This window comes from Bos mutus, chromosome 12, assembly GCF_027580195.1.
Source record: "Bos mutus isolate GX-2022 chromosome 12, NWIPB_WYAK_1.1, whole genome shotgun sequence".
NCBI classification, from domain to species: Eukaryota; Metazoa; Chordata; class Mammalia; order Artiodactyla; family Bovidae; genus Bos; species Bos mutus.
This window is the reverse complement of record NC_091628.1, coordinates 27244994-27269281: the sequence shown is the minus strand read 5'-3', so window position 1 is coordinate 27269281 and position 24288 is coordinate 27244994. Positions and strand designations below refer to the sequence as shown.

The 24288-nt window shown below is 37.6% G+C and overlaps 1 protein-coding gene across 5 annotated transcripts in view; it reads left to right on the top strand.

Annotated features, from left to right (window-relative positions):
• Positions 1 to 23585, top strand: part of RFC3 (replication factor C subunit 3) — a 250751-nt gene extending 227166 nt beyond the window's left edge. For 4 of the 5 annotated variants that reach the window (XM_070380436.1, XM_070380434.1, XM_070380435.1 and 1 more), the window contains 8 exons: positions 8158 to 8295; positions 8733 to 8800; positions 12197 to 12294; positions 16198 to 16379; positions 17551 to 17687; positions 17777 to 17875; positions 21778 to 21847; positions 23297 to 23585. In XM_070380436.1, the coding sequence (XP_070236537.1) occupies positions 8227 to 8295; positions 8733 to 8800; positions 12197 to 12294; positions 16198 to 16379; positions 17551 to 17687; positions 17777 to 17875; positions 21778 to 21847; positions 23297 to 23488 (915 nt within the window). In that variant the 5' untranslated portion in view covers positions 8158 to 8226 and the 3' untranslated portion in view covers positions 23489 to 23585. Of the gene's footprint in view, positions 1 to 6259; positions 6467 to 8157; positions 8296 to 8732; positions 8801 to 12196; positions 12295 to 16197; positions 16380 to 17550; positions 17688 to 17776; positions 17876 to 21777; positions 21848 to 23296 lie in introns of those variants that run through there. The other variant, XM_005891013.3, reaches the window with a different exon arrangement.
• Positions 23586 to 24288: the final 703 nt, after the last annotated feature.

Sequence of the window (24288 nt, the reverse complement as noted above, 5' to 3'; positions counted from 1 at the left end):
GCATATTAAAAAGCAGAGACATTATTTTGCCAACAAAGGTCCATCTAGTCAAGGCTATGGTTTTTCCACTGGTCATGTATGGGTGTGAAAGTTGGACTGTGAAGAAAGCTGAGCGCTGAAAAATTAATGCTTTTGAACTGTGGTGTTGGAGGAGACTCTTGAGAATCCCTTGAACTGCAAGGAGATCCAACCAATTCATCCTAAAGGAGATCAGTCCTGGGTGTTCATTGGAGGGACTGATGTTGAAGCTGAAACTCCAATACTTTGGCCACCTGATGTGAAGAGCTGACTCATTTGAAAAGACCCTGATGCTGGGAAAGATTGAGGGCAGGAGGAGAAGGGGATGACAGAGGATGAGATGGTTGGATGGCATCACTGACTCAATGCACATGGGTTTGGGTGGACTCCGGGAGTTGGTGTTGGATGGGAAGGCCTGGCGTGCTGTGGTTCATGGGGTCGCAAAGAGTCGGACACAACTAAGCGACTGAACTGAACTGAACTGAACTGTACAAAAAAGAAATCTGGCCTGGAGCTTCTTTCAAAACATTAAAGTTCTATCATTAATGGTTCAAAATCCTGTTTGTGGGTGATAAAGTGAAGCTGAGGGGCTGCCACTCCCTTTTGGTGGGAAGAAACTTCCTGCCTTCTCTCCCTGTTTTATTCTCCCAAAGCGTAGATCTTGCACTTGCCTGTCTATACCATGCTAGCATTTTAGTTTGTAACTCCTATAAAGAGGAATGTAGAGGATATATGGAAATCAGGAAGAACACATCAAATAATATCAGTTAATGAGCTACTGTGATTACAGGAAAAGCATAATAATGCTGTTAAATTATTTTATCTAGTTAATAAAATATAATAATTAATTTCTGAGAGAAAAAAACAAATCTATATTTTCCAAAAACAGTGTTGCAATAAACTGACCTAAAGCTGTCATAACAGACTGGCAGGCATCCTAGACTATCATCTCCACATCCCAGTTGCTAAAACCAACATTCGCTGGTATGCTGTTCCATTTTGTAGAAATATCTCAAAAACTGGGAAGTTTAGGAACTGATAAAGATCATGGTAAAAGAAGGAGTTTCACACAAAAATGTGAATTCTTTAAAGACAGGGAATTCTTCCTTTTGGCAAAAATACAGATAAAAGTGGAAGGTGAAAAGAGTGTTAGGGCTTGCAGGGCCCTTAGGAGTTATGTAGCCCAGGCTTTAATTTTGCAATTGAATCCATTCACCCAGAATCAAACTAGGAGCTAAGATGAAGTCAGGGGTAAGGTGAAGCCATGACCTGAGGCCCAGCAGAGAGCTTTTCATCACTGAGAAGATCCCTGGGGAGACTGCTCGGGGTTTTAGAACCATTTGGATGTTTGAGTTGAGAAGAATCAGCTTAATCCTATTACCTTACCTGTGAGGAGGTAACTGGAGATGATTCAGGACATAGGCCAGAAAGATCCTCATTAAAACCAGGAGGACCACTCAGCGCAGTCTCTTCCTTGGCCTGTTCAGCCTCTTCTCATGCTTTTCTCCTCTGTGTTCACTCCTCTTTGGCAGAATAAGTGTTTCAGTATACCCCGGAAGCTTCCCTATTCAGGGCCCATGCAATACACTCTTCTCCCTTTCTGGCTCATTCCACTGCTCAAGCTTCATCCTAAATGTTACTTTCCCAAAGAAACCTTTCCTGACCTACCTGATTAGGTGGGTCTACCTAGAAGTCCCATTCAAAACTGTTAGCAAAAGAAATAACTTCACTTTGTTTGGCATTAGAGGCTAGTACATTCTTTGGGGTCACTTTGTTTTAATCACTGTATTGACTTAAACTTTACTTTTCAAATTATATAATGAAAATGTTAAAGGTTCCACAGTGCTTGTTATGCAAAATAGGATCCCTGTTCTGATTTCTGCTCAAACACCTTATTTCTGCTTCCCAGAAAAAAACACTTTCAACTCTGTGTGTGTGTGCATGTGTGTGTATGTGTGCATGTGCATGTGTGTGTGTGCGTGTGCATGTGTGTGTTGGTGTTAACTCTATATTTCTTAATAATATATATTGCAGTTTCTTGATTTTGAAAATTTAGCGGCTGATTGCCTACTATAGAAAGTGAAGTCATATCTCTTTTACATCCCTCCCTTCTCACACCTAGACACACTTCCCCTCCCAGTGCACTTATATCATAATTTCTGGTTAGATAAGTATATGGTGTTCTTACTATTCTGAATTTGTGTTATGCACAATTGAGCCACATGATAAAATGCTATAACATTTCCTTTTTTCAGAGACTACATATTCCTTTTATATAACTTTCATGTTCCCGGTTCTTGGTAACTGTCCTGTTTTCTCTTTGGTTAGTTTTTAGTGTACTTCTTGCTAATTTATTCCCAGACTCTCTTGCATATGTATAAATCTCATCTCAGGATGTGTGAGCACATCAGATAGTGATTTCATCTTCTGGGGATAGCCATCCTCCTGCTCCAGTCTAAATAGCTCGTTTACCACACTGGCTCTGCCACTGTTGCCTGGAACTTTCCTGCACTGTTGTGTACAATGCCCTCTTGCTCTCTTCTACTGTGGGATCTCCTGATTTCTAGGTTCCTCTCCCAGAGGTTACAGATTACTCATTTCTAAAACATTAGGATGAAGTAATATCAGTGACAAGAGCCATAGAACCTCAAAGGAATAAAGGCACTGCCTCCTTTTTACACTAGATATTTAATCACATTTTGTGTTTTTAAAGTTGTAGTTTTTTTTTTTTTTTTATGCCATTTCATGTAAAATAAATCTTCCCTTTTAACAGCTATGAGTGACTATTTTTAGTTGTAATATATTACCTTTCAGGAAGGTAGCAAGGGCAACTGAAGATATGTTAAATATATATCACCATCAAATCATGTGGATAAAAGTGCTTTTTCGCTTTTGAAATTACAGCTTCATATATAAAGGATTGAGTAACATGGGTGACAGGTTTGTAATGTGCTCAAGTGGGACAATTTATATTTTATGATTCCTAAGATCAAAGAGATGAAATGTACAGTATTCAAATATGGGCTTAAATACTTGTAACTAGCAATCCCAAATGGAATCTTAGTTAAGATTTGTAAAACAGTATGCACTAAACATCTTTTCAAAATAATATGCCCTAAGTGTTAGTTGCTCAGTCATGTCTGACTCTTTGCGACCCTTTAGACTGTAGCCCACCAGGCTCTTCTGTCCATGGGATTCTCCAGGCAAGAATACTGGAGTGGGTTGCCATTTCCTCCTCCAATATGCACTAAACTACAGTAAAATTAAGAACTTCTGTTCATCAAAAGAAACCATTAAGAGCGTTCAAAGCCAAGTTACACATAGAAAAAGATATCTACAATACATATGTTTGAAAATAAGTCATTAAGAGACAAACTAGTAAAAAAAAAAAAAAACACACAAAACCTTGAATAGCATTTTACAAAATAATATTCTGATATCCAGTAGGCATGTGATAAAATGTTCAACACCATTACTTATTCCTCTATCAACCCACCAGAATGGCAAAAATTAAAAAGGCTTACTGGTTGATGAGGATGTGGAGGTACTGTAACCTCAGTGTATTGCTGGTGGGAACATAAAGTGACACAACTGTCATGAAAAACACTGAGGGGGCTACTCAACAAATTAAACATGGAATTACCATATACTGTAGTAATTCCACTTCTGGCCATTTGCCCCAGACAATCTGGAATCAGAAGCTTGAACAGATATTTGCACACTAATGTTCATAGTAGCATCATTCACAGAAGCCAAAAGATTAAAACAACCCAAATGTCTATTGATGGATAAGTAGATAAATAAATTATGGTATATACCTACAATGGAATGTTATTCAGCCTTGAAAAAATGAAATTCTGATACATGTTACAACATTGATGAACTTTAAAGGTATGAAAGTACGTAAAATAAACCAAACATGAAAAGATAAATACTATATGGCTCCACTTATAAAGGTACCCAGATTAGTCAAATTTATAGAGAACATAAAGTAGAATGCTGATTGCCATAGCCTGGGGATTACCAGCACAGGGAGTTACTTTTAATATGTGCAGAATTGCAGTTTGGGATGATGAAAAATTTCTGGAGACAGATAATAATGATGATTGTACAACAATGTGAATAAATATATTTAATGCTACTGAATTGTACACTTAAAAATAGCTCAAGTTCATTAATACCTGTGTTCTTGGAGCATAAGTGGATGAGGAAACAGATAATGGATAAGAAAAAAATGGTCAGATTCTTGTCCTTTGACAGCATGGGCACAAGCAGGGTCCTACTTAGTACATAGGCCCAGTACAGAACTGTGTATTGTGAATTACCATCCTCAGGGGAGAAAACCTCAACCAGTAGGGTATAAGAACGTCTCCCCAGCCCTCCTAAATAGATGATTCAAAGATATACTCTATACATTCCTCAAAAAGTCTCCAGAGGGGTCAAGCTCCAGTTGCTCCTCGAAGTGATCTTGATAATACAGGGTGCTCTGGCTTTACGTTCTCCTCTGTTTCACTTTTCTCAATCTCTCACTGATGATCCATTTGATCTTCTCCTGCATAAATTAACCACTTTGTTTGGGGGAGAGGGTGGATCACTCTGGCCTAAGATGAAGGAACTTGGTTTCCTACTATCAAGGGCCTCAACTGTCCCCTAGAGCCTCAAAACCCTCCTCTGGATTTTCTGCTTCGAACTGGCCAATGAACAGAGAAAGTATGCAGGAGGACCCAGGAGTTTAAATTGGATAGGAATGGAGGTAGGACTCATCATTGCAGACCTGCTTTCTATTGGCCAGAACTCAGTCACAGAATTCCACTAATTTCTGAGGAAGCTGGAGAAAGCATCCCTGTCCCCTCAGGAGGAACAGGAAAGAGGTTTGGTGAATACAGAGCATTGTCTCTGCCACAATTTACTATGAATTTTCCATTCATAATCTCTTCAAAATTTTCTCTTAGTATTTAATTTTATTTCTAAAGTGCAGAAAGGGATCTGCCTATTAATTCTGTGTTAAATGAGGGAATGGAATTATAACATGCTTTATTATAAGTTCTATTTACCAATTATAATTGATCATTGACCATAATCAGAGAAAATTATAAGAAAAAGGGTCAGAACTTTCTCATTTTTATTAATAGAGGCCTGACACCAGCAAATTTTTCTGGGTATGCTCTCTGAAAAAGAAGGTCCAAATCTGTCCAAGTATATGAAAAAAGAAGAAAACTCATAAGCACAGCGGTAAAGCCAAAGTTACATATATCCTTTTATGCCCTGAACTGGTCTCTCAGCTTCTTGCAACCATGAAATTTCTTCCTCTTTAAAGAAACAAAATTAGATCCAGCCTTAAGAACCTTACTCCTGATTCTGGCAAGAACCAGCTACAGGTTTGCCCCAGAGAAGTGCACTGGGCTGAAATCCTACGTGGAAAGGTCTTGAGGTGGAAGTCTCACAGGTTGTTTCAGAAGTTTTTTGCGAATAGAGACTGTGTCTTTTACTTGATGTTGTTATTAATTGTGCCGAGTAATTTCCTGCACATATGAATAATTCAGTAAATATGATGATTCAGAGAATACAGTCAATTCTTGTGTCATAAATGAATGAGAGGGGGGACCTTGATAGAAGGTTATTACACATATTGGAAATTAATTTCTGTCCCGTTGCAGTATTTAGGATTCTGAACAATATGTAAAGTAAAAGTGTAAGTTAAACATGTAATTAAAATTACATACATCGAGAGAAGTGTATTTAAGAGGTGCAGTTTGAGTTGTCCCATTTCTGTAGCTTTTTCACGACCTTTTAGATTCCTTAGCTTTAAATCTATTAAGAATCTTGAGGAATGGAGGTCAGGAAACGTAATGAAGATTACATCTTAATTTTAGCGGTTTACTCAATAGAGCTTGTTTTGGTCCCTGCCACGTGAGACAAGTCCCAAGCCGGATATATTCTGGTGCCAAATACAGAACTCCACAAGGTAAATAGTTGGTAGGTTTCGATGGAAGGAACGAGTGAATGAATGAACGAATGAAATGAGTTCAGAATGGTGGTGTCTCTGAAGTACCCAGATTTGACTCCTAGAGTATCAGAGACAATTTTCCAGTTTTGCTTAATAATTCCTGTACTATGATAAGGGTGGGAGCAAAGAATAAATTATTAAATGAAACAATGAACATTAATAAATAGGCGGTTCCGACATTGCGACCAATTTTGTCCAAACTAGGCTTCCGTAGTCTTTCCGTGCCTAGCTACGCGAACACGCCGGTAGTGATGTCGCGAGATTTGAAGCTCGCGGGAAAACTTGTTTGCGGGTCTGTGAGGGGGGCGCGCGCGCGGGGCATTCGAGTGTCTGACCCTGGGAACTCGGGCTGGAATGAGCCTCTGGGTGGACAAATACCGGCCCTGCTCCTTGGGACAGCTGGACTATCACAAGGAGCAGGCGGCCCAGCTGCGCAACCTGGTGAGTCGGCGGGACGAGGCGGAAAGAGCCGGGGGAGGGGAGGTGCGCCACTCGGAGGTTTCGCGCCCCTCAAGGGCGGAGCTTCGCCCTCCGGCTTTAGAAGGTGTCAAGTGCTGTGGAGAAAAGTAAAACAGGGACGGGGACAGACTGTGGGGCCGGGGACTGTGCTTGCAAACAAAGTCTCCTTGAGAACTGTCCTCTTTGATTTTCTTAACCATGGGATATATTTTATTTCCTTTGTCCCGTTTTTTATTGTATAGGGTTTGGAATAAATATTTGGACAGAGATTTAATATGTTAGTCTTGAGTTAATAGATTTGCTTTTCAAAAGTATTCACCTGTCTACGTTTTAATCTTCGACTTAATAAAACAGAAACACTTGCAGCATAACTTTTATTTTTGCTGGGATCGAAATTTAAAAAATGAAGGCTGTATTTGTGGAGCACCTCCTTTTTCCATGCACTGTATTACGTGAATAGTTCCTTTCCTTGACACTTTATTCTTTCAGTGCCAGCGATAGATAAGTTTGTAAAGTATTAAAGTTTACTTAACAGCACTTCTGTTGATACTTCTTTATTTTTAAATGGTTATTTATAAAATTACACTCCACAAGATTTTATGCTTTTCAGAAGGTTAAGGTCTGTGTCTTGTCATCTTTATAACCTTCACAGCACTGACCCCCAGGCCTGACTTGAGCATCAGAATCACCTGTGAACATATTTAAAACACATAGTGTAGTTCTGTAATACAGAACTGTCAGCATCCTACTCCATTCTTTTGCTCTTAACTTGTGAGATTACACAGACCTGACTTCCAGCTCCCTGCATCTGCACTTGCTGGAGGCTTTTTCCTGCTGACACCACTAAGCAGATTTGAAATGCCAGGGAATTAACACCTTATCCCCCATTTTCTTTCCCAAACTAGCAAAGGTTTGAGGAGAGGTAATGTATCATACTGCAGCTTCCCCATTCCTTGGGTGGTTTAATACTGTAATGTATTTTCACACTGGCTTCAGGTGTATCCCCAGCAGGATCAAGCTCCAGATGTCCAGAGTGGTTTTTAAGTTGAAAACACTTGTTGGCTACCTTCTTTCCCCACTTTACTTTCCTTCTCCCCTACAAAGTTTTCCTTTACCTTCCAAATAAAACCAAATGCACTCATTTCTCATCCAAGGGACTCTTTGTAGAAGTGCAAACTATGGCAGTCATCACAGTCTCAGTTATTGAATCTTAATCTTGTGAATGGAGTCCTGGAATTAATCAGTCTTTTATTATAAGTATTTTTAAGCACATCTGATAGTCAGCCAGGTTTGGGATTTCTTGCTTTCTAGCATATAGTGTTGTATCTTACATGTACTGTGCTAGATATATAAGTTCAGTTCAGTCACTCAGTCGTGTCTGACTCTTTGCGACCCCATGAATTGCATCACACCAGGCCTCCGTGTCTATCACCAACTCCCGGAGTTTACCCAAACTCATGTCCATTGAGTCGGTGATGCCATCCAGCCTATACAGCATTAATTCCAGGGGAATAATCGATTTCATAGTTAAAGATATGTCTGTCTCTATGTTCATTCACACACACGTGTTTTTGAACTTTCCTAGAGACAAAATATTTCATACATAGAAAGTAGTTTCTACATGTAGGAGCAGTGGCTTCTCTAGGGAAAATGCCTTATCCTTTTTATTCCAGGTACAATGTGGTGACTTTCCTCATCTGTTAGTGTATGGACCATCAGGTGCTGGAAAAAAGACAAGAATTATGTGTATTCTACGTGAACTTTATGGTGTTGGAGTGGAAAAATTGAGAATTGAACATCAGACCATCACAGTAAGCATTTTAGTTTGAAACAAATATATATGATTACCTCCTTTAAAAACAATTTTTATGAGAAACACAGACACTATTCAATAATGTGTTATTAATAGTATGTGTTTATTTTTGTGTATTAGCATGGAACAGGCTGTGAAAGGGCATATGCAGATTGTTTATAATGATCTGCTGTTAGCTGGGGATAGTTTGGAGGTTTCTGGAGGTAAAGGAAAAAAGTGATCCACGAAAAACAAGATGTGTGATATGACCTAGTGTATATAAAAACATGTTTACCTGCACATTAAGAATGGGGCTAACATTAGTGGTGATTATCTAAAGTTTTATTTCTTTAATAAGCATAAATTGTTTATATAATTTAAAAAAACAATGAAATACAGATAATAGGAGAAATAGCCAATAAACATTAAAAAAATAACTATTTTCTTCGTCCACAGACTCCATCGAAAAAGAAAATTGAAATTAGCACTATTGCAAGCAATTACCACCTTGAAGTTAATCCTAGGTAAGTGGATACTACATAGAAATAAGCATTTTTAGAATAGTGGTGTTCAGACTTCTTTTTTTAAAGAGTAGAATGGTTTTTTGATATAAAATCATGTATCAGATCAGATCAGTCGCTCGGTCATGTCCCACTCTTTGCGACCCCATGAATCCCAGCACGCCAGGCCTCCCTGTCCATCACCAACTCCCGGAGTTTACTCAGACTCACGTCCATCAAGTCAGTGATGCCATCCAGCCATCTCATCCTCTGTCGTCCCCTTCTCCTCTTGCCCCCAATCCCTCCCAGCATCAGAGTCTTTTCCAATGAGTCAACTCTTCGCATGAGGTGGCCAAAGTACTGGAGTTTCAGCTTTAGCATCATTCTTTCCAAAGAAATCCCAGGGCTGATCTCCGTATAGAGAGACAAAATATAAAACAAATGAAAATGAAGCTGCCCTGTGTGAAACAGGGAGCCTAGAACCTTTCCACTTTCCCTTCTCTCTGAGACCCCTCCCCCAAGTCAAAAATTTTTAATAATTAAGTTCTTGCTCTATAAAGCTCTGTGTGTTACACAAAGTACTTTGAATAGTCAGTAAATTTTTGTTATATTGACTTATTCAGAACTGGTGAGCAAAGATGTCTAAAAAGTTTGTAAATGCCTGAGAAAATATTTTATAAAGTGAATTTGGGTTACTCGTTCATTCTTTCCATTTTCTTTCAGGTTTTGGATTAGAGGGTATATTGATCTAATAATATTGAGAAGGACATGATGGCTGTTTAAGAAAATAAACTAAAGCTGATTTCTTTGCCCTCTTTTTCTGATTAAGAGTTCTTCTGTAGCACGAATAGTCAATTGGAGATTAAGCTCTTTGTTTTTCAGGTCTTTGGAATTGACATTCAACCTAAATAACCAGGTGACTTATTTTGGTTTGTGAGGTACAGGGCTTAAGTGCTAAAGCAATGATATTGGTATAAATGATTGGTAATGCCTATAAATCAACAGCTTACAGAGTTCTGTTTTGTATCCTGAACTTCATTTGCTTATCCCATCCCCTTTCTAAGACCTTGAATCGACTCTGCTGATACTGGGAACAACTTGTCTAGGCTTGTTCTCTCACACACCTTTGCTAGTTTGGGGATGGAGAAGAAGAACACAGATCAAATTTGTTTTAACAAGTTATTTTTATATTTTGAGTAGTTATAGGTAACTAAGAAATTAGCTGTGACTAGGTATTAACTGGGAGAAGGCAATGGCACCCCACTCCAGTACTCTTGCCTGGAAAATCCCATGGATGGAGGAGCCTGGCAGGCTGCAGTCCATGGGGTCTCTAAGAGTCGGACACGACTGAGCGACTTCACTTTCACTTTTCACTTTGGTGCATTGGAGAAGGAAATGGCAACCCACTCCAGTATTCTTGCCTGGAGAATCCCAGGGACGGCGGAGCCTAGTGGGCTGCCGTCTATGGGGTCGCACAGAGTCAGACACGACTGAAGCGACTTAGCAGCAGCAGCAGCAGGTATTAACTATAGTGGATACAGAAGTGTCAAAGTATTTGGTACTGTTAATAGCTACGTCTCTTTTTAAGTGGCTTACTCCTTGGATCTAAAGTTATGACCAACCTAGACAGGATATTAAAAAGCAGAGATATTACTTTGTCAACAAAGGTCCATCTAGTCAAGGCTGTGGTTTTTACAGTAGTCATGTATGGATGTGAGAGTTGGACTATAAAGAAGGCTGAGCGCCAAAGAATTGATGCTTTTGAAGTGTGGTGTTGGAGAAGACTCTTGAGAGTCCCTTGGACTGCAAGTATATCCAACCAGTCCATCCTAAAGATCAGTCCTGGGTGTTCATTGGAAGGACTGATGTTGAAGCTGAAACTCCAATACTTTGGCCACCTGATGTGAAGAGCTGACTCATTTGAAAAGACCCTGATGCTGAGAAGGATTGAGGGCAGGAAGAGAAGGGGACAACAGAAATTGAGATGGTTGGATGGCATCACTGACTCAATTGACATGAGTTTGGGTACACTCTGGGAGTTGGTGATGGACAGGGAGGCCTGGTGTGCTGTGATTCATGGGGTCGCAAAGAGTTGGACACGACTGAGTGACTGAACTGAACTGAAACTTAAGAACATGTTTGGTGTTTTCAGTTATGTTAATCAAATTGTAGTTGAGTATAGGAGTATGTTTCAGTTTGGTTCAGTCGCTCAGTCGTGTCCGACTTTGTGACCCCATGAACCGCAGCACGCCAGGCCTCCCTGTCCATCACCAACTTCCAGAGTCCACCCAAACCCATGTCCATTGTGTCAGTGATGCCATCCAACCGTCTCATCCTCTGTCATCCCCTTCTCCTCCTGCCCTCAGTCTTTCCCAGCATCAGGGTCTTTTCAAATGAGTCAGCTCCTCTCATCAGGTGGCCAAAGTACTGGAGTTTCAGCTTCAGCAACAGTCCCTCCAGTGAACACCCAAGACTGATCTCCTTTAGGATGGACTGGTTGGATCTCCTTGCAGTCCAAGGGACTCTCAAGAGTCTTCTCCAACACCACACTTCAAAAGCATCAATTCTTTGGCGCTCAACTTTCTTTATAGTCCCAACTCCCACATCCAAACATGACCACTGGAAAAACCATAGACTAGACAGACCTTTGTTGGCAGAGTTATGTCTCTGCTTTTTAATATCCTGTCTAGGTTGGTCATAACTTTTCTTCCAAGGAGCAAACATCTTTTAATTTCATGGCTTCAGTCACCACCTGCAGTGATTTTGGAGCTCAGAAAAATAAAGTCAGCCACTGTTTGCACTGTTTGCCCATCTGTTTGCCATGAAGTGATGGGACCGGGTGCCATGATCTTCGTTTTCTGAATGTTGAGCTTTAAGCCAACTTTTTCACTCTACTCTTTTACTTTCATCAAGAGGCTTTTTAGTTCCTCTTCACTTTCTGCCATAAAGGTGGTGTCATCTGCATATCTGAGGTTATTGATATTTCTCCCAGCAATCTTGATTCCACCTTGTGCTTCATCCAGCCCAGTGTTTCTCATGATGTACTTTGCATAGAAGTTAAATAAGCAGGGTGACAATATACAGCCTCGACATACTCCTTTTCCTATTTGGAACCAGTCTGTTGTTCCATGTCCAGTTCTAACTGTGCTTCCTGACCTGCATACAGGTTTCTCAAGAGGCAGATATGGTGGTCTGGTATTCCCATCTCTTTCAGAATTTTCCACAGTTCATTGTGATCCACACAGTCATTAGTGATCCTAAAACACTTCAGTTTTAAAGTTTTGTGAATGTAGTGTCACTCAGTTTGCTTAAAATTTTAATCACTGAAGATCTTCAAGATTTTTCTTAGCTTACAAGTAAGGGTTAGTACTTATTAAATATTTGCATGTATATATTTACCACTACTTTTATTTTATATAGTGATGCTGGAAATAGCGATCGGGTAGTAATTCAGGAGATGTTGAAAACAGTGGCACAATCACAGCAACTTGAAACAAGCTCTCAAAAAGATTTTAAAGGTATGTGATAATTTTTTTATTTTGGATGAGGCAGGCACTTAAATTATAAGTAATGGGTATAAGAGGAAAATATAATGAGGAATGTAAATTCCAACCATTTAGCAAATATGTTATTAACCTGTTCTGTGCCAAGCACTATGCCACCTTTTTTTTTTTTTTTTTTTAAATATGTAGAAGTGAAGAAGAGAAACATAAACTCTGTGCTCCAGGAATTTATAGTCTAATGGAGTTGAATTGTGTCAGAAAGAGAACTGTTTGTGCCACCTATTTGTTACTTTAGAATTAATAAAATATTTAGATTAGTAATGGAAAAAGAATTTTAAAAGGGAATTACATGATTTACAAATAATGATTCTTTGAACAAAAGTTATATGTTCATTATTAAATATATTGCTAAACAAAAGAAAATTCAAATCAGCTATAATCCCACCATCCAGAGACCATTACTGTTAACATTTCCAGTGTTTTGTGCATAACACCATATATTTTTACAACAAATTTTCTGATATATATGCCAATATTTAATGTTTTTGACATATTTTGCCAAAATCTTCATTTGAAAAAAGATATAGATTTGTGCTACTGCCAGCAGTATTTAGGAATGCCCATTTCTGTCTAACATTTATTATTTTTAATCCTTGTCAGATTTAGTGGAGAAAATAAGCTATACTTTTTCTTTAGTGAATGTGATAATTTTACCTTTTTTTCATTGCTCATTTTACTGTTGTGTGAATCATCTTACGTATTCCAGCCTATTTCTTATCTTTTCTCCTTAATCTGTACATTTCAAAATCAAAATTTTTTTTTCAAATATTTTTTGTGGTCTTATAATTTTTCTTCTTAGTTCTCATTATTATCTTACTGGATCATCTAATGAAACTGCTTTGTATTTCTGGAGTAATCCTCACTACAGTTTTTAAAATATTGTGCTGTTTTCTGCCTAGCAATTATTTAGTTTTGCATTATTTTTTTACTGCTATCCTGTCAGATATTGTGATTGATCTCCTTATTTTTATTTATTCTATTCGGTTTGTGTTCGATTTCCAGAATTTGTCATTGGGAATCATTGTCTTGGAAGAGAGCTTCATTTTGTTATTTTTAGTCCACTGGTCTGTCAGATCTTATTGCATCAGGGTCCCTTAGCTCTTGTTCATGAATTGAACCCTATGGATGCTGTTCTCAGATTGGCTCATATATTCAGTGTGCTTTTGTGGGTGATTTAAGGTTCTCCTGTTCTGAAGATATCAAAAAACTGGTGGATCCTAGCCACTTCTTCCCACACGTAGTTTCTTGTTCTCACTTACTTATATTTAGGGTTCTTGGGGACAGCTTGTCACCTAGTTTCAATGTAAATGTTGTCTTGGATCTTGGAATCTGTTCTTTTATGGGAGAGATTCAAATGCTGCACTGCTATCACTGTCATCTTCTTGAAGTAATTTAATACAATGCTGGATTCAGTCCCTGCATACTGAATTTCTCAAACACTTTAAGGCCAATCCTTGATTATGACCAGGTAGAATCCTATTATACAAGTAACCAGATATCTTTATCCCTTATTTGCTACATCTCTTGTGACAGTGTTTTCCAAAGTATATTCCTTAGAATGCTAAGATTTTCTACAGAAGTACACACCTCAGTGAAATATTTTGGGTAAATGCAGCACACTATATCCTTGTCTTGGTGATTTTTACTGCATATAAGTATAAAAAGACTACAGTAGATTCTGCAACAAAATAACCTCTTTAGCTTCATTATCTTAGTGTTTGATCTTAGATTTTTTTTTAGTATAAATTTATTTATTTTAATTGGAGGCTAATTACTTTACAATATTGTATTGGTTTTGCCATACATTGACATGAATCTTCCACGGGTATACATGTGTTCCCTATCCTGAACCCCCCTCCCATCTCCGTCCCCATACCATCCCTCTGGGTCATCCCAATGCATCAGCCCCGAGCATCCTGTATCATGCATCGAACCTGGACTGGCGATTCATTTCACATATGATATTATACATGTTTTAATGTCATTCTCCCAAATCATCCCACCCTCACCCTCTCCCACAGAGTCCAAAAGACTGTTCTATACATCTGTGTCTCTTTTGCTGTCTCGCATACAGGGTTATCATTACCGTCTTTCTAAATTCCATATATATGCATTAGTATACCGTATTGGTGTTTTTCTTTCTGGTTTACTTCACTCTGTATACACTAATAATGAGAAAATAGAGAAATTAAGGAAACAATTCCATTCACCATTGCAATGAAAAGAATAAAATACTTAGGAATATATCTACCTAAAGAAACAAAGACTTATATATAGAAAACTATAAAACACTGGTGAAAGAAATCAAAGAGGACACTAATTGATGGAGAAATACACCATGTTCATGGATCAGAAGAATCAATATAGTGAAAATGAGTATACTACTCAAAGCAATCTATAGATTCAATGCAATCCCTATCAAGCTACCAACAGTATTTTTCTCAGAGCTAGAACAAATAATTTCACAGTTTGTGTGGAAATACAAAAAACCTTGAATAACCAAAGCAATCTTGAGAAAGAAGAATGGAACTAGAGAAATCAACCTGCCTGACTTCAGGCTCTACTACAAAGCCACAGTCATCAAGACAGTATGGTACTGGCACAAAGACAGAAATATAGATCAGTGGAACAGAATAGAAAGCCCAGAGGTAAATCCATGCACCTATGAACACCATATCTTTGACAAAGGAGGCAAGAATATACAATGGAGAAAAGACAATCTCTATAACAAGCAGTGCTGGAAAAACTGGTCAAACACTTGTAAAAGAATGAAACTAGAACACTTTCTAACACCATACACAAAAATAAACTCAAAATGGATTAAAGATCTAAACGTAAGACCAGAAACTATAAAACTCCTAGAGGAGAACATAGGCAAAAGACTCTCTGACATAAATCACAGCAGGATCCTCCATGACCCACCTCCCAGAATATTGGAAATAAAAGCAAAAATAAATGGGACCTAATTAAAATTAAAAGCTTCTGCACAACAAAGGAAACTATAAGCAAGGTGAGAAGACAGCCTTCAGAATGGGAGAAAATAATAGCAAATGAAGCAACTGACAAAGAATTAATCTCAAAAATATACAAGCAACTCCTGCAACTCAATTCCAGAAAAATTAACAACCCAATCAAAAAATGGGCCAAAGAACTAAACAGACATTTCTCCAAAGAAGACATACAGATGGCTAACAAACACATGAAAAGATGCTCAACATCACTCATTATCAGAGAAATGCAAATCAAAGCCACAATGAAGTACCATTTCACGCCAGTCAGAATGGCTGCTATCCAAAAGTCTACAAGCAATAAATGCTGGAGAGGGTGTGGAGAAAAGGGAACCCTCTTACACTGTTGGTGGGAATGCAAACTAGTACAGCCACTATGGAGAACAGTGTGGAGGTTCCTTAAAAAACTGGAAATAGAGCTGCCATACGACCCAGCAATCCCACTGCTGGGTATACATACTGAGGAAACCAGAATTGAAAGAGACACATGTACCCCAATGTTCATCGCAGCACTGTTTATAATAGCCAGGACATGGAAGCAACCTAGATGTCCATCAGCAGACGAATGGATAAGAAAGTTGTGGTACATATACACAATGGAGTATTACTCAGCCATTAAAAAGAATACATTTGAATCAGTTCTAATGAGGTGGATGAAACTAGAGCCTATTATACAGATTGAAGTAAGCTAGAATTTTTTTTTAATAAAAATAAATTCTACCATACCTATAACTTTTGTATGTCTTCTCCAAAGGGAAAAGTAGTATATTAGGCTTACTATTTAGGATTTCACTCTGAATAATGAGAAAGATAAATACTCAAAAGTTTGTTTTGTTTCTCCTTCACTCAGTTGTGTTATTGACGGAAGTTGACAAACTCACTAAAGATGCTCAACATGCCTTGCGCAGAACCATGGAAAAGTATATGTCCACCTGCAGATTGATCTTGTGTTGCAATTCTACGTCTAAAGTGATACCACCTATTCGTAGTAGGTGCCTTGCAGTTCGTGTGCCTGCTCCCAGCATTGAAGATGTAAGTCAAGTTAAATTTTTCAGAAGAATTCAGTTCAGATTCCATGCATACTGTGTGTACATCCCTATTATGTTTGTTCTTGTAAAAACGTAGTGAACTATGTCAGCAATTCAGAAATAGCTATGGCCTAGATGCTAACTCAAACCATTATAGTAGTAAATACTAGATATCAGTATATAGAAAATGTTCTTTTCTTTAAATCATCTTTTTCTTTAAATAGGTAGTAATTGTGGATTTTATAAAACTAAGGGAAAGCTAGTTATTTAGTGGCTTCTACCTCAACCTGACTTAACTGGCTTATAGAGGAGACTTGAATATTTAGGAAATAGATTTTTCAAGAAGATGATTTGGGAATTCCTAGTCCCTAGTTCAGAGACCAAAGTTAGTTTGAATCAACATAAAGTGTATTTTTTTTTTTCCTTTATCATTCTTAATGCTGCTGCTATGGCTAAGTTGCTTCAGTCATACCATTCTTAACAGCTATCAGTAAAAATGCCAGTTTCTCACAATAAGCAAGTTTCTGCTGTTAATAGGTTTGGGGTGATTTTAATGCAAAGTAGGGATAATAAGTGACATTGTATTGTGAGTTTCACTTGTAAAGATTTTGAGAGTTTTAGAGTTTAAAATGTTTATAAAGCAGCAGGACCACCAGGTTATGTCTCTCCCATGAGTACCATTCACGTCTTGGTGCCTGAGTTGTGTCCAGTTAGGCTTGTACAGCTCAACTTGGCAGCCTTGTGAGCAGTGTTTTTGCCACCAACCTGTGGCCCTTTGTCTCCAACTCCCTGCTGCCTTGAGGAGGCTGGCAGGTATGGAAGTGGGACCAGATCTTTCTCCAGGTGCCCATCTAGTTGCTGACTGTACCTGATAGCTAGGTTAGACCCCTGGCTTCCTGCTGAAGGAACAGTGGATTAGGGTAGGGTAGTGACCAAAAATGAAATGGCAACCCACTCCAGTGTTCTTGCCTGGAGAATCCCAGGGACGGGGGAGCCTGGTGGGCTGCTGTCTATGGGGTCGCACAGAGTCGGACACGACTGAAGTGACTTAGCAATAGCAGCAGTGACCAAAAAAAGAAAGGTTGGGGTTCTGTAACAATATTCTTAACAGAAATTGTCTCAGCATGCAGTTTGGCAGATTGCTCATTTTTGTTACTTTATTATTTTATTTGTAGATTTGCCATGTGTTATCTACTGTGTGTAAGAAGGAGGGTCTAAATCTTCCTCCACAACTGGCTCATAGACTTGCCGAGAAGTCCTGCAGAAATCTCAGAAAAGCTCTGCTTATGTGTGAAGCCTGCAGAGTGCAACAGTGAGTAAAAGGGGTCAGTTACTACAGGAATCATGTTGTGATATAAACCACTTTCGTTTAATTTATTGTGTTCTCTTTTTGTCATGTAGATATCCTTTTACTGCAGATCAAGAAATCCCTGAAACAGATTGGGAGGTGTATCTGAGGGAGACTGCCAATGCTATTGTCAGTCAACAAACTCCACAGAGGTAACCGCTATAAAAGATCACCATAAAAGTTTGATCACTGAGACAGTACAGATATTCTAAGTTGTAGATTAGCTGTTTTATACTGATACCATGCCATGTAGCATTATAATTAAATTTAAATTATAAAATACTATACTTCTAAAGAAAAAGTAGAGTTTTAGACATTTAATGGTTCAGAATAGTTGGTGTATGATATCATGGCTTTTAAGAAGCTACTGGCATGCAAGTATGGAACTTACACATAAATTGAAACAAATTTTGGAAGTTTAAGGTTTTTTTCCCCCCTCAGAATCTTGGATGATTTAATATTAATGCATAGCATGATGTGTCTAGCTTTCTAATATTGAAGATAACACTGTATAACTTTGTAATTGATGTGTTATAGAAAGACACTAGACTGTGTGTAGACTTCCAAGTTCTTCTAATTTTTAGCTAAGTGTCCTTAAGCAGGTAACTTTATAAACTTAGAGCTTCAGCTTTTTCATTTGTATAATGAAGAGAGATTGTGTGATAGTGGTTTGAGAACTAGAAGACTCCGAGCTCATGTGTGATGATAGGCTCCATTAAGAATAATACTGTGTATGTGCCGTCAGTATGTAGGAAGTATTTTGTGCATATCTGCTGCACAGATGTTTCTGTTTGCTTCTTGGGTCTCTTATTCAGTAGTAGACCACACTGAAAGTACTTCAACCATAGCCAACGGTTGGATTTGTTATGACTTTGATTGAGGAGGGCAATTGGCTCTTCTCCAAATCAAGAGTGACAGTCTTAAGGCTTGGTACTTTTGGAAAGTCTGGTGAAGGTTGTGTAAGCTCACTGAGACACAGTCTCCTACTTTTTTTGCCTATCTGAAATGAGAAACCCATCTTTGGACTTTAGAGAGGGTTATTGATTATTTTAGGAAACAGACTAGATTGAGTGCAGCCACTGAAATGTCAGCTTCCTTGGTTTACGTGAACATAATTGGGAGAAGGAATATACTGTGTTTCTCCTCTTGGGTGGTATATCTGAGAATTGTTATTTTTATAAGAAATTCTCCAAAGGAAATTGCAATATGTACTGTTGGACAACCATAATAGATTAGAGGAGGTGAATGGTCATAGAAAATCGGTACTTAATATTTTATCAAAGTTTGCATTGAATTCCTCTTCATCTATTTTAGTTGAAGAAATAGTTTTCGAAAAGTGCCAGATGTTTTAAGTAGATTCTTGAGAAAAGAAACCTTGACTTTAGGATAAAGTGTGCATTCCATTTTGTAAATACTGTCAGGTAGTGAAGAAATCTCAAGTTTTAAGGAAATAAAATTCAAATGAAGCATGTCTTAGGAGCTTTTTACTTTCATAAAATATTTCCACACCAAAGGTGACTTTTCTTGTTTTTGTTCTGATTTTAAAGAAGAAAAATTGATGATAATAGTTGAACTTTCCCACTCTTAAGGAGATTTAGGTACAGATGTTGCAATATTTGACATTATTAAATGTATTTTTAAGACTTAAGTTGATTATTACTTTTCTTAATTCTGCTGCTGCTGCCCGTTCCTCCAGTTTCCAAACAAATTTTGACAGCTCATAAATGAATTTGTCCAGGAAGAAGTGCTGCTGTTCCCTATTTAGATTAACAGATTTGGGATTTGATGGCATTGTGTCTTTAAAACAAAATATTCCTCTTAATTCCCGAAAGCCTTGAAGCTGTCCAGAAATACTAGGATGGCCAGTGTCATTTTGAACATTGGTCCGCACAGTACCAATGACTCCTGATTTTTGACCCTGTAGTCTAGCTGTAATATTTATAGTCTTGATTCTTTTTTTGATACATGTTAGGAAATTTCTTATTTTCTAATGTGATATGTGTCTGTGATATGTGCTCAGAGTGTCCAACTTTTTTTGACCCCGTAGACTGTAGCCCTGCAAGCTTCTCTGTCCGTGGAATTTTCTAGGCAAGAATAATGGAGTGAGTTGCCATTTCCTTCTCCAGGGGATCTTCCTGACCCAGGGATCTGAACCTGCATCTCTTGCATCTCCTGCCTTTGCAGGCAGGTTCTCTGCTCCACCTTTCTCATGTGACTAGCAGCTTATATCTGATGAGCAATTATTATGCTGACATTTACACTATTTCATTTAATTCAAATAACAGTCCTATGAGGAATGCATTATTACCATCTTACAGATAGAAAACTGATTCTTAGCAAGATTGTTGCTTTTTTTCAGGGACATTTGGTTAGTAAGAGGCAGAGGCAGTTCTAGAATACCATGTTTCTCTGATAGAATAATTTGTACTCATTATCACTTGTAACCTCCAAGGGATAATGACACCGGCTTAATAATGAATATATTAATGTTTTAGAAATGAAATCATATTAGAAATGAACTCAGACTAAGAGAAGCATGAGAACATGTGTGAGATGCACACAGTATTGTTAGAGTACAGTTTTATACGTAAATATATTGTGAATCAGCTTTTTAGAAATAAGCTATATGCATTATTAAAATAATTTCATATCATCTGTCATTTATATGTTAAGAATCAGATTTTATTTGGGGTATATACTGTCATGTCCAAGAGACATTAAGGCCTTTGGAATCAGACTTGAGGTAATGCTGCTTCAACTATATAAGTTTTGCTGGAAGCTTAACCTCTCTGAACTTCATGTTCTCTTCAGTGAAAGAGACTTGTGTTTGTGAGAAATAGTGTACTGCAGTGAACCTCATACAGATAAGAGATTAAATAGATGCTTTGGCAGACACTGGAAGGGTATGGGCTAAGACAGATTTGTGCTTAAATCATGGCTCTGCTATGGTCAACTTTGTCAGGTTATTTAAACCATCCGGGCCTTAGTTTTTTCTTTAAAAAAAAAATGGAGATAATGCCTCACCATAGCTGGTATGGTGACTGAGTTAAATTATTGTCATAGTGTCTTGTGCATAGCAGTTGCTCGAAAAATGCTAGTCTTTTTTTTACTTTACTTAGTTTTATTGTGGTACAACTTCATACTCCTAGAATCTCAGGAAGGGGGTCTTAACTTCTGCTTTGAAGAAATCTTTTAAAAATCACTTCCCTGCTTGATCTGAAATATAGAACATAATGTGGTCTTATTTTGGTAAAGATTCAGAACAATATTTTTTCTTTAGGGGTAGGTAAGTATATTTAGAAAGATTAAGTTACTTTTGTAAATATAATTTGTCACTTTTCTTCTTGCTGTTTTAATATGTTACATGTGTATTTCCCTCATTAACCCTTTTTCTTTCTGAAAGTGTTATGAGAAGGGCCTAGAATTATGATCTTACAGAACCCTCCAACAAATGGCCATATTCACTTAGCCAGCCTGGGTTTGTGCCCACCTGTACCCTCTTGTACTGCCCTTTCTATGACAAAACAGCTTTGTTTCTCTGCCATAATTTTTTTTTTTACTTTGCAGTTGAGATGATAACATTATGTTATATTCATGGTTATATTTTCTTTTCTTCAGTAATTGACTGATTATTTAATATTTTCATAACCATTTTCTCATTTCCTATGTATCATCTATCTGGAGAAGGAAAGAAAAATATTACTTGATGTATCATTAAAGTATATTAAAATTCGTGGTGTGAATAAGCTCAACCCTTACTATGCGTGAAGTCTTCTGTATTTTCAGTGTATATATATATAAATACTGTGTGGGTGTGTGTCTATATATGTAAATGAATATAAATGTTGTCTGACTTTAAGACAGTTCTATAATTTTATTTTAGAAAAATGAACTAAAGTTAGGAAAAGCTCCCATATATGTATCTTAAATATGATAAGCCATTGAAGAAAATGTTTGTATTGGGATGTATAATTCTTAAAGTAAGATGGCACAGTAGGTACTTAGAAAAATGATCTCCTGTTTTCATTACAAAGTATTGTTTTGTTTTGTTCAGGCTCCTTGAAGTTCGTGGAAGACTGTATGAGCTTCTAACTCACTGTATTCCTCCTGAAATAATAATGAAGGTATTCTGATTTCAAATCTTGTACTGTCTATAACCATACAATCTGGTTTGATTATGTGGTATCATGGCTTTTGCTGCACAAAGATATATTGTCAGTTCTTTCTGTCCAGCTCATTAGTTCAGCAGATACTCAGTCCAAATTGTATGGAGCTTGTAAGGTGTGCCAGTCACCGTTAGGAGTGTGTTGAAGGAAACAAGGGTGGGCCTCCTTCAGAGAAGTTACATTTTGGTGAAATGGAATGGGAAACAAGAAGCAAGAGGATTTCAGAATGGTCTAAGTATTATAAAGGCAGTGACCAGGTAAAATGATAAAAATGGAGGGCTGAGTTATGGAAGATCAGTGATGGCTTCTGTGGAAGGTATGTTTAATCTGAAACTTGAAGGATTGAAAGGTGGATCCATGCAAGTAGTCAGGGAATAGTATTAATATTTTAGACAGCAAGCCTCAGTGCACTTGAAAATTGAGGTTAAAGAAGGTGGTAGTGATTTGTGAGGGACGACTTTAGGTCTGGTCTAAACCTAATCAACTCTCTAGCTAGAAAGATATTGTAAATTGACTGTTACCTCTTAGGCAATACAAGACTTTTTATTTCTTTGTATTTATTAAAATTACATGAAAAAATTCAAAAGTGAAGATTCCCCCTTCTGTTTTCATAAGACCTCTTTTCAAGTCACACTGAATTGAGTCTATATATGTATGTTTCACGGAGAAGGCAGTGGCACCCCACTCCAGTACTGTTGCCCAGAAAATCCCGTGGATGGAGGAGCCTGGTAGGCTGCAGTCCATGGGGTCGCTAAGAGTCAGACACGACTGAGCGACTTCACTTTCACTTTCCACTATCATGCATTGGAGAAGGAAATGGCAACCCACTCCAGTGTTCTTGCCTGGAGAATCCCATGGACGGAGAAGCCTGGTAGGCTGCAGTCCATGGGGTCGCACAGAGTCGGACACGACTGAAGCGACGCAGCAATGTATGTTTCACAAAGCTTTAGTGTCTTTTACACTACTATGCTTTTTAAATTCAGCAGTGTAGTATGGATGCTGTTTCATGACAGATTTACCTCATTCTTTTTGGTACATGACTGGGATTTCATTGTATGACTATACCAGTTTTTTGGATATAACCCCTGTGTTACAACCTGAAGTGTTAGACTTCAGGTTGTCTACAGATTATTATAATTAATAATGTTACAGTAAGCATCTTTGTACTTAAATCTTTGCACCCTTGTAGATTTAAGTATTTGAGGTTGAAATATGATAGATAACTACCACATTTTTACTCTAGAATAGTATGTTCTTTTGGATGAAGTCTGCTGGTCCATCAAAAATAAAAAGGAGAACATATCAGTATTTAAGTTTCACTTCCTTTTTGAATGAGAAAAGTAAAGCGTGTTTAGCTAATATTTTTTTAATTGTTACTTTTTAAAATTGCTATTTATCTTTCTTTAGGGCCTTCTCTCAGAACTTTTACATAATTGTGATGGACAACTGAAAGGAGAAGTGGCCCAGATGGCAGCTTACTATGAACATCGTCTACAACTGGGTAGCAAAGCCATTTATCACTTGGAAGCGTTTGTGGCCAAATTTATGGCACTTTATAAGAAGTTCATGGAGGATGGATTGGAAGGCATGATATTCTGACATCTCTCAGTAATTCTTCCTAATATTTCTCAATATCATCATTTATGTTCAGTTTATATTGGAAGAGCTACAGATAAAATAAACTAACATTGCTTAATTAAGTGTTATTTGTGTGTTTTTTTTTTTTTTTTGGAAGGGGGACGGTAGTAATTCTTCTGAATTATTAATCATTATTCTCTGAGTTAAATAACTGCTCCTGTACTATTGAAGTGTATTGAAAGGATACAACTGAAAACTGTAGAGTCTAGGAACATGATTTTAATTACTTTAAAAGTATGTTTTCCAAGTATGCAGTATTGATCCTCCCATTTCCATCCACTCTCTCCCCTGCTGAAGGAAATTTACCTAAAAAATCAGGGTTTGTTTTCTTACCTCCAGATAACCATTTTTGGCCACAGGTACATAAATTTTTGCTTGGCAAGTCATTATCTTTAATCATATTTTCCCTCAACCAAGAATTATATTTTTGCAGCATATATAGGAATTAATTTTGAATTATAATAGCATGGGTATGGAGAAAATTGCATGAACCATCTGTTAAAACTGTAGAAATCCAGCTTTTAATTCAGTGATTCAGATTTGGTATAAGGTTGACTATTAAGAAATAAAGATCTTTTCATTAATACTTGAGAGTCTTAAAGAATATCCATCATATAGTTCTGAAGCAAAGGTATATTACTGTTGAAATTATTCTTTGAACAAGTGTGCTGTTATATTATTGGTCCTATCCTTTGGAACATTCTTTATTCAGAAATCTGGTTCATGGAACAAAGGGTTTGCTTGACAAAAGTCAATGACAA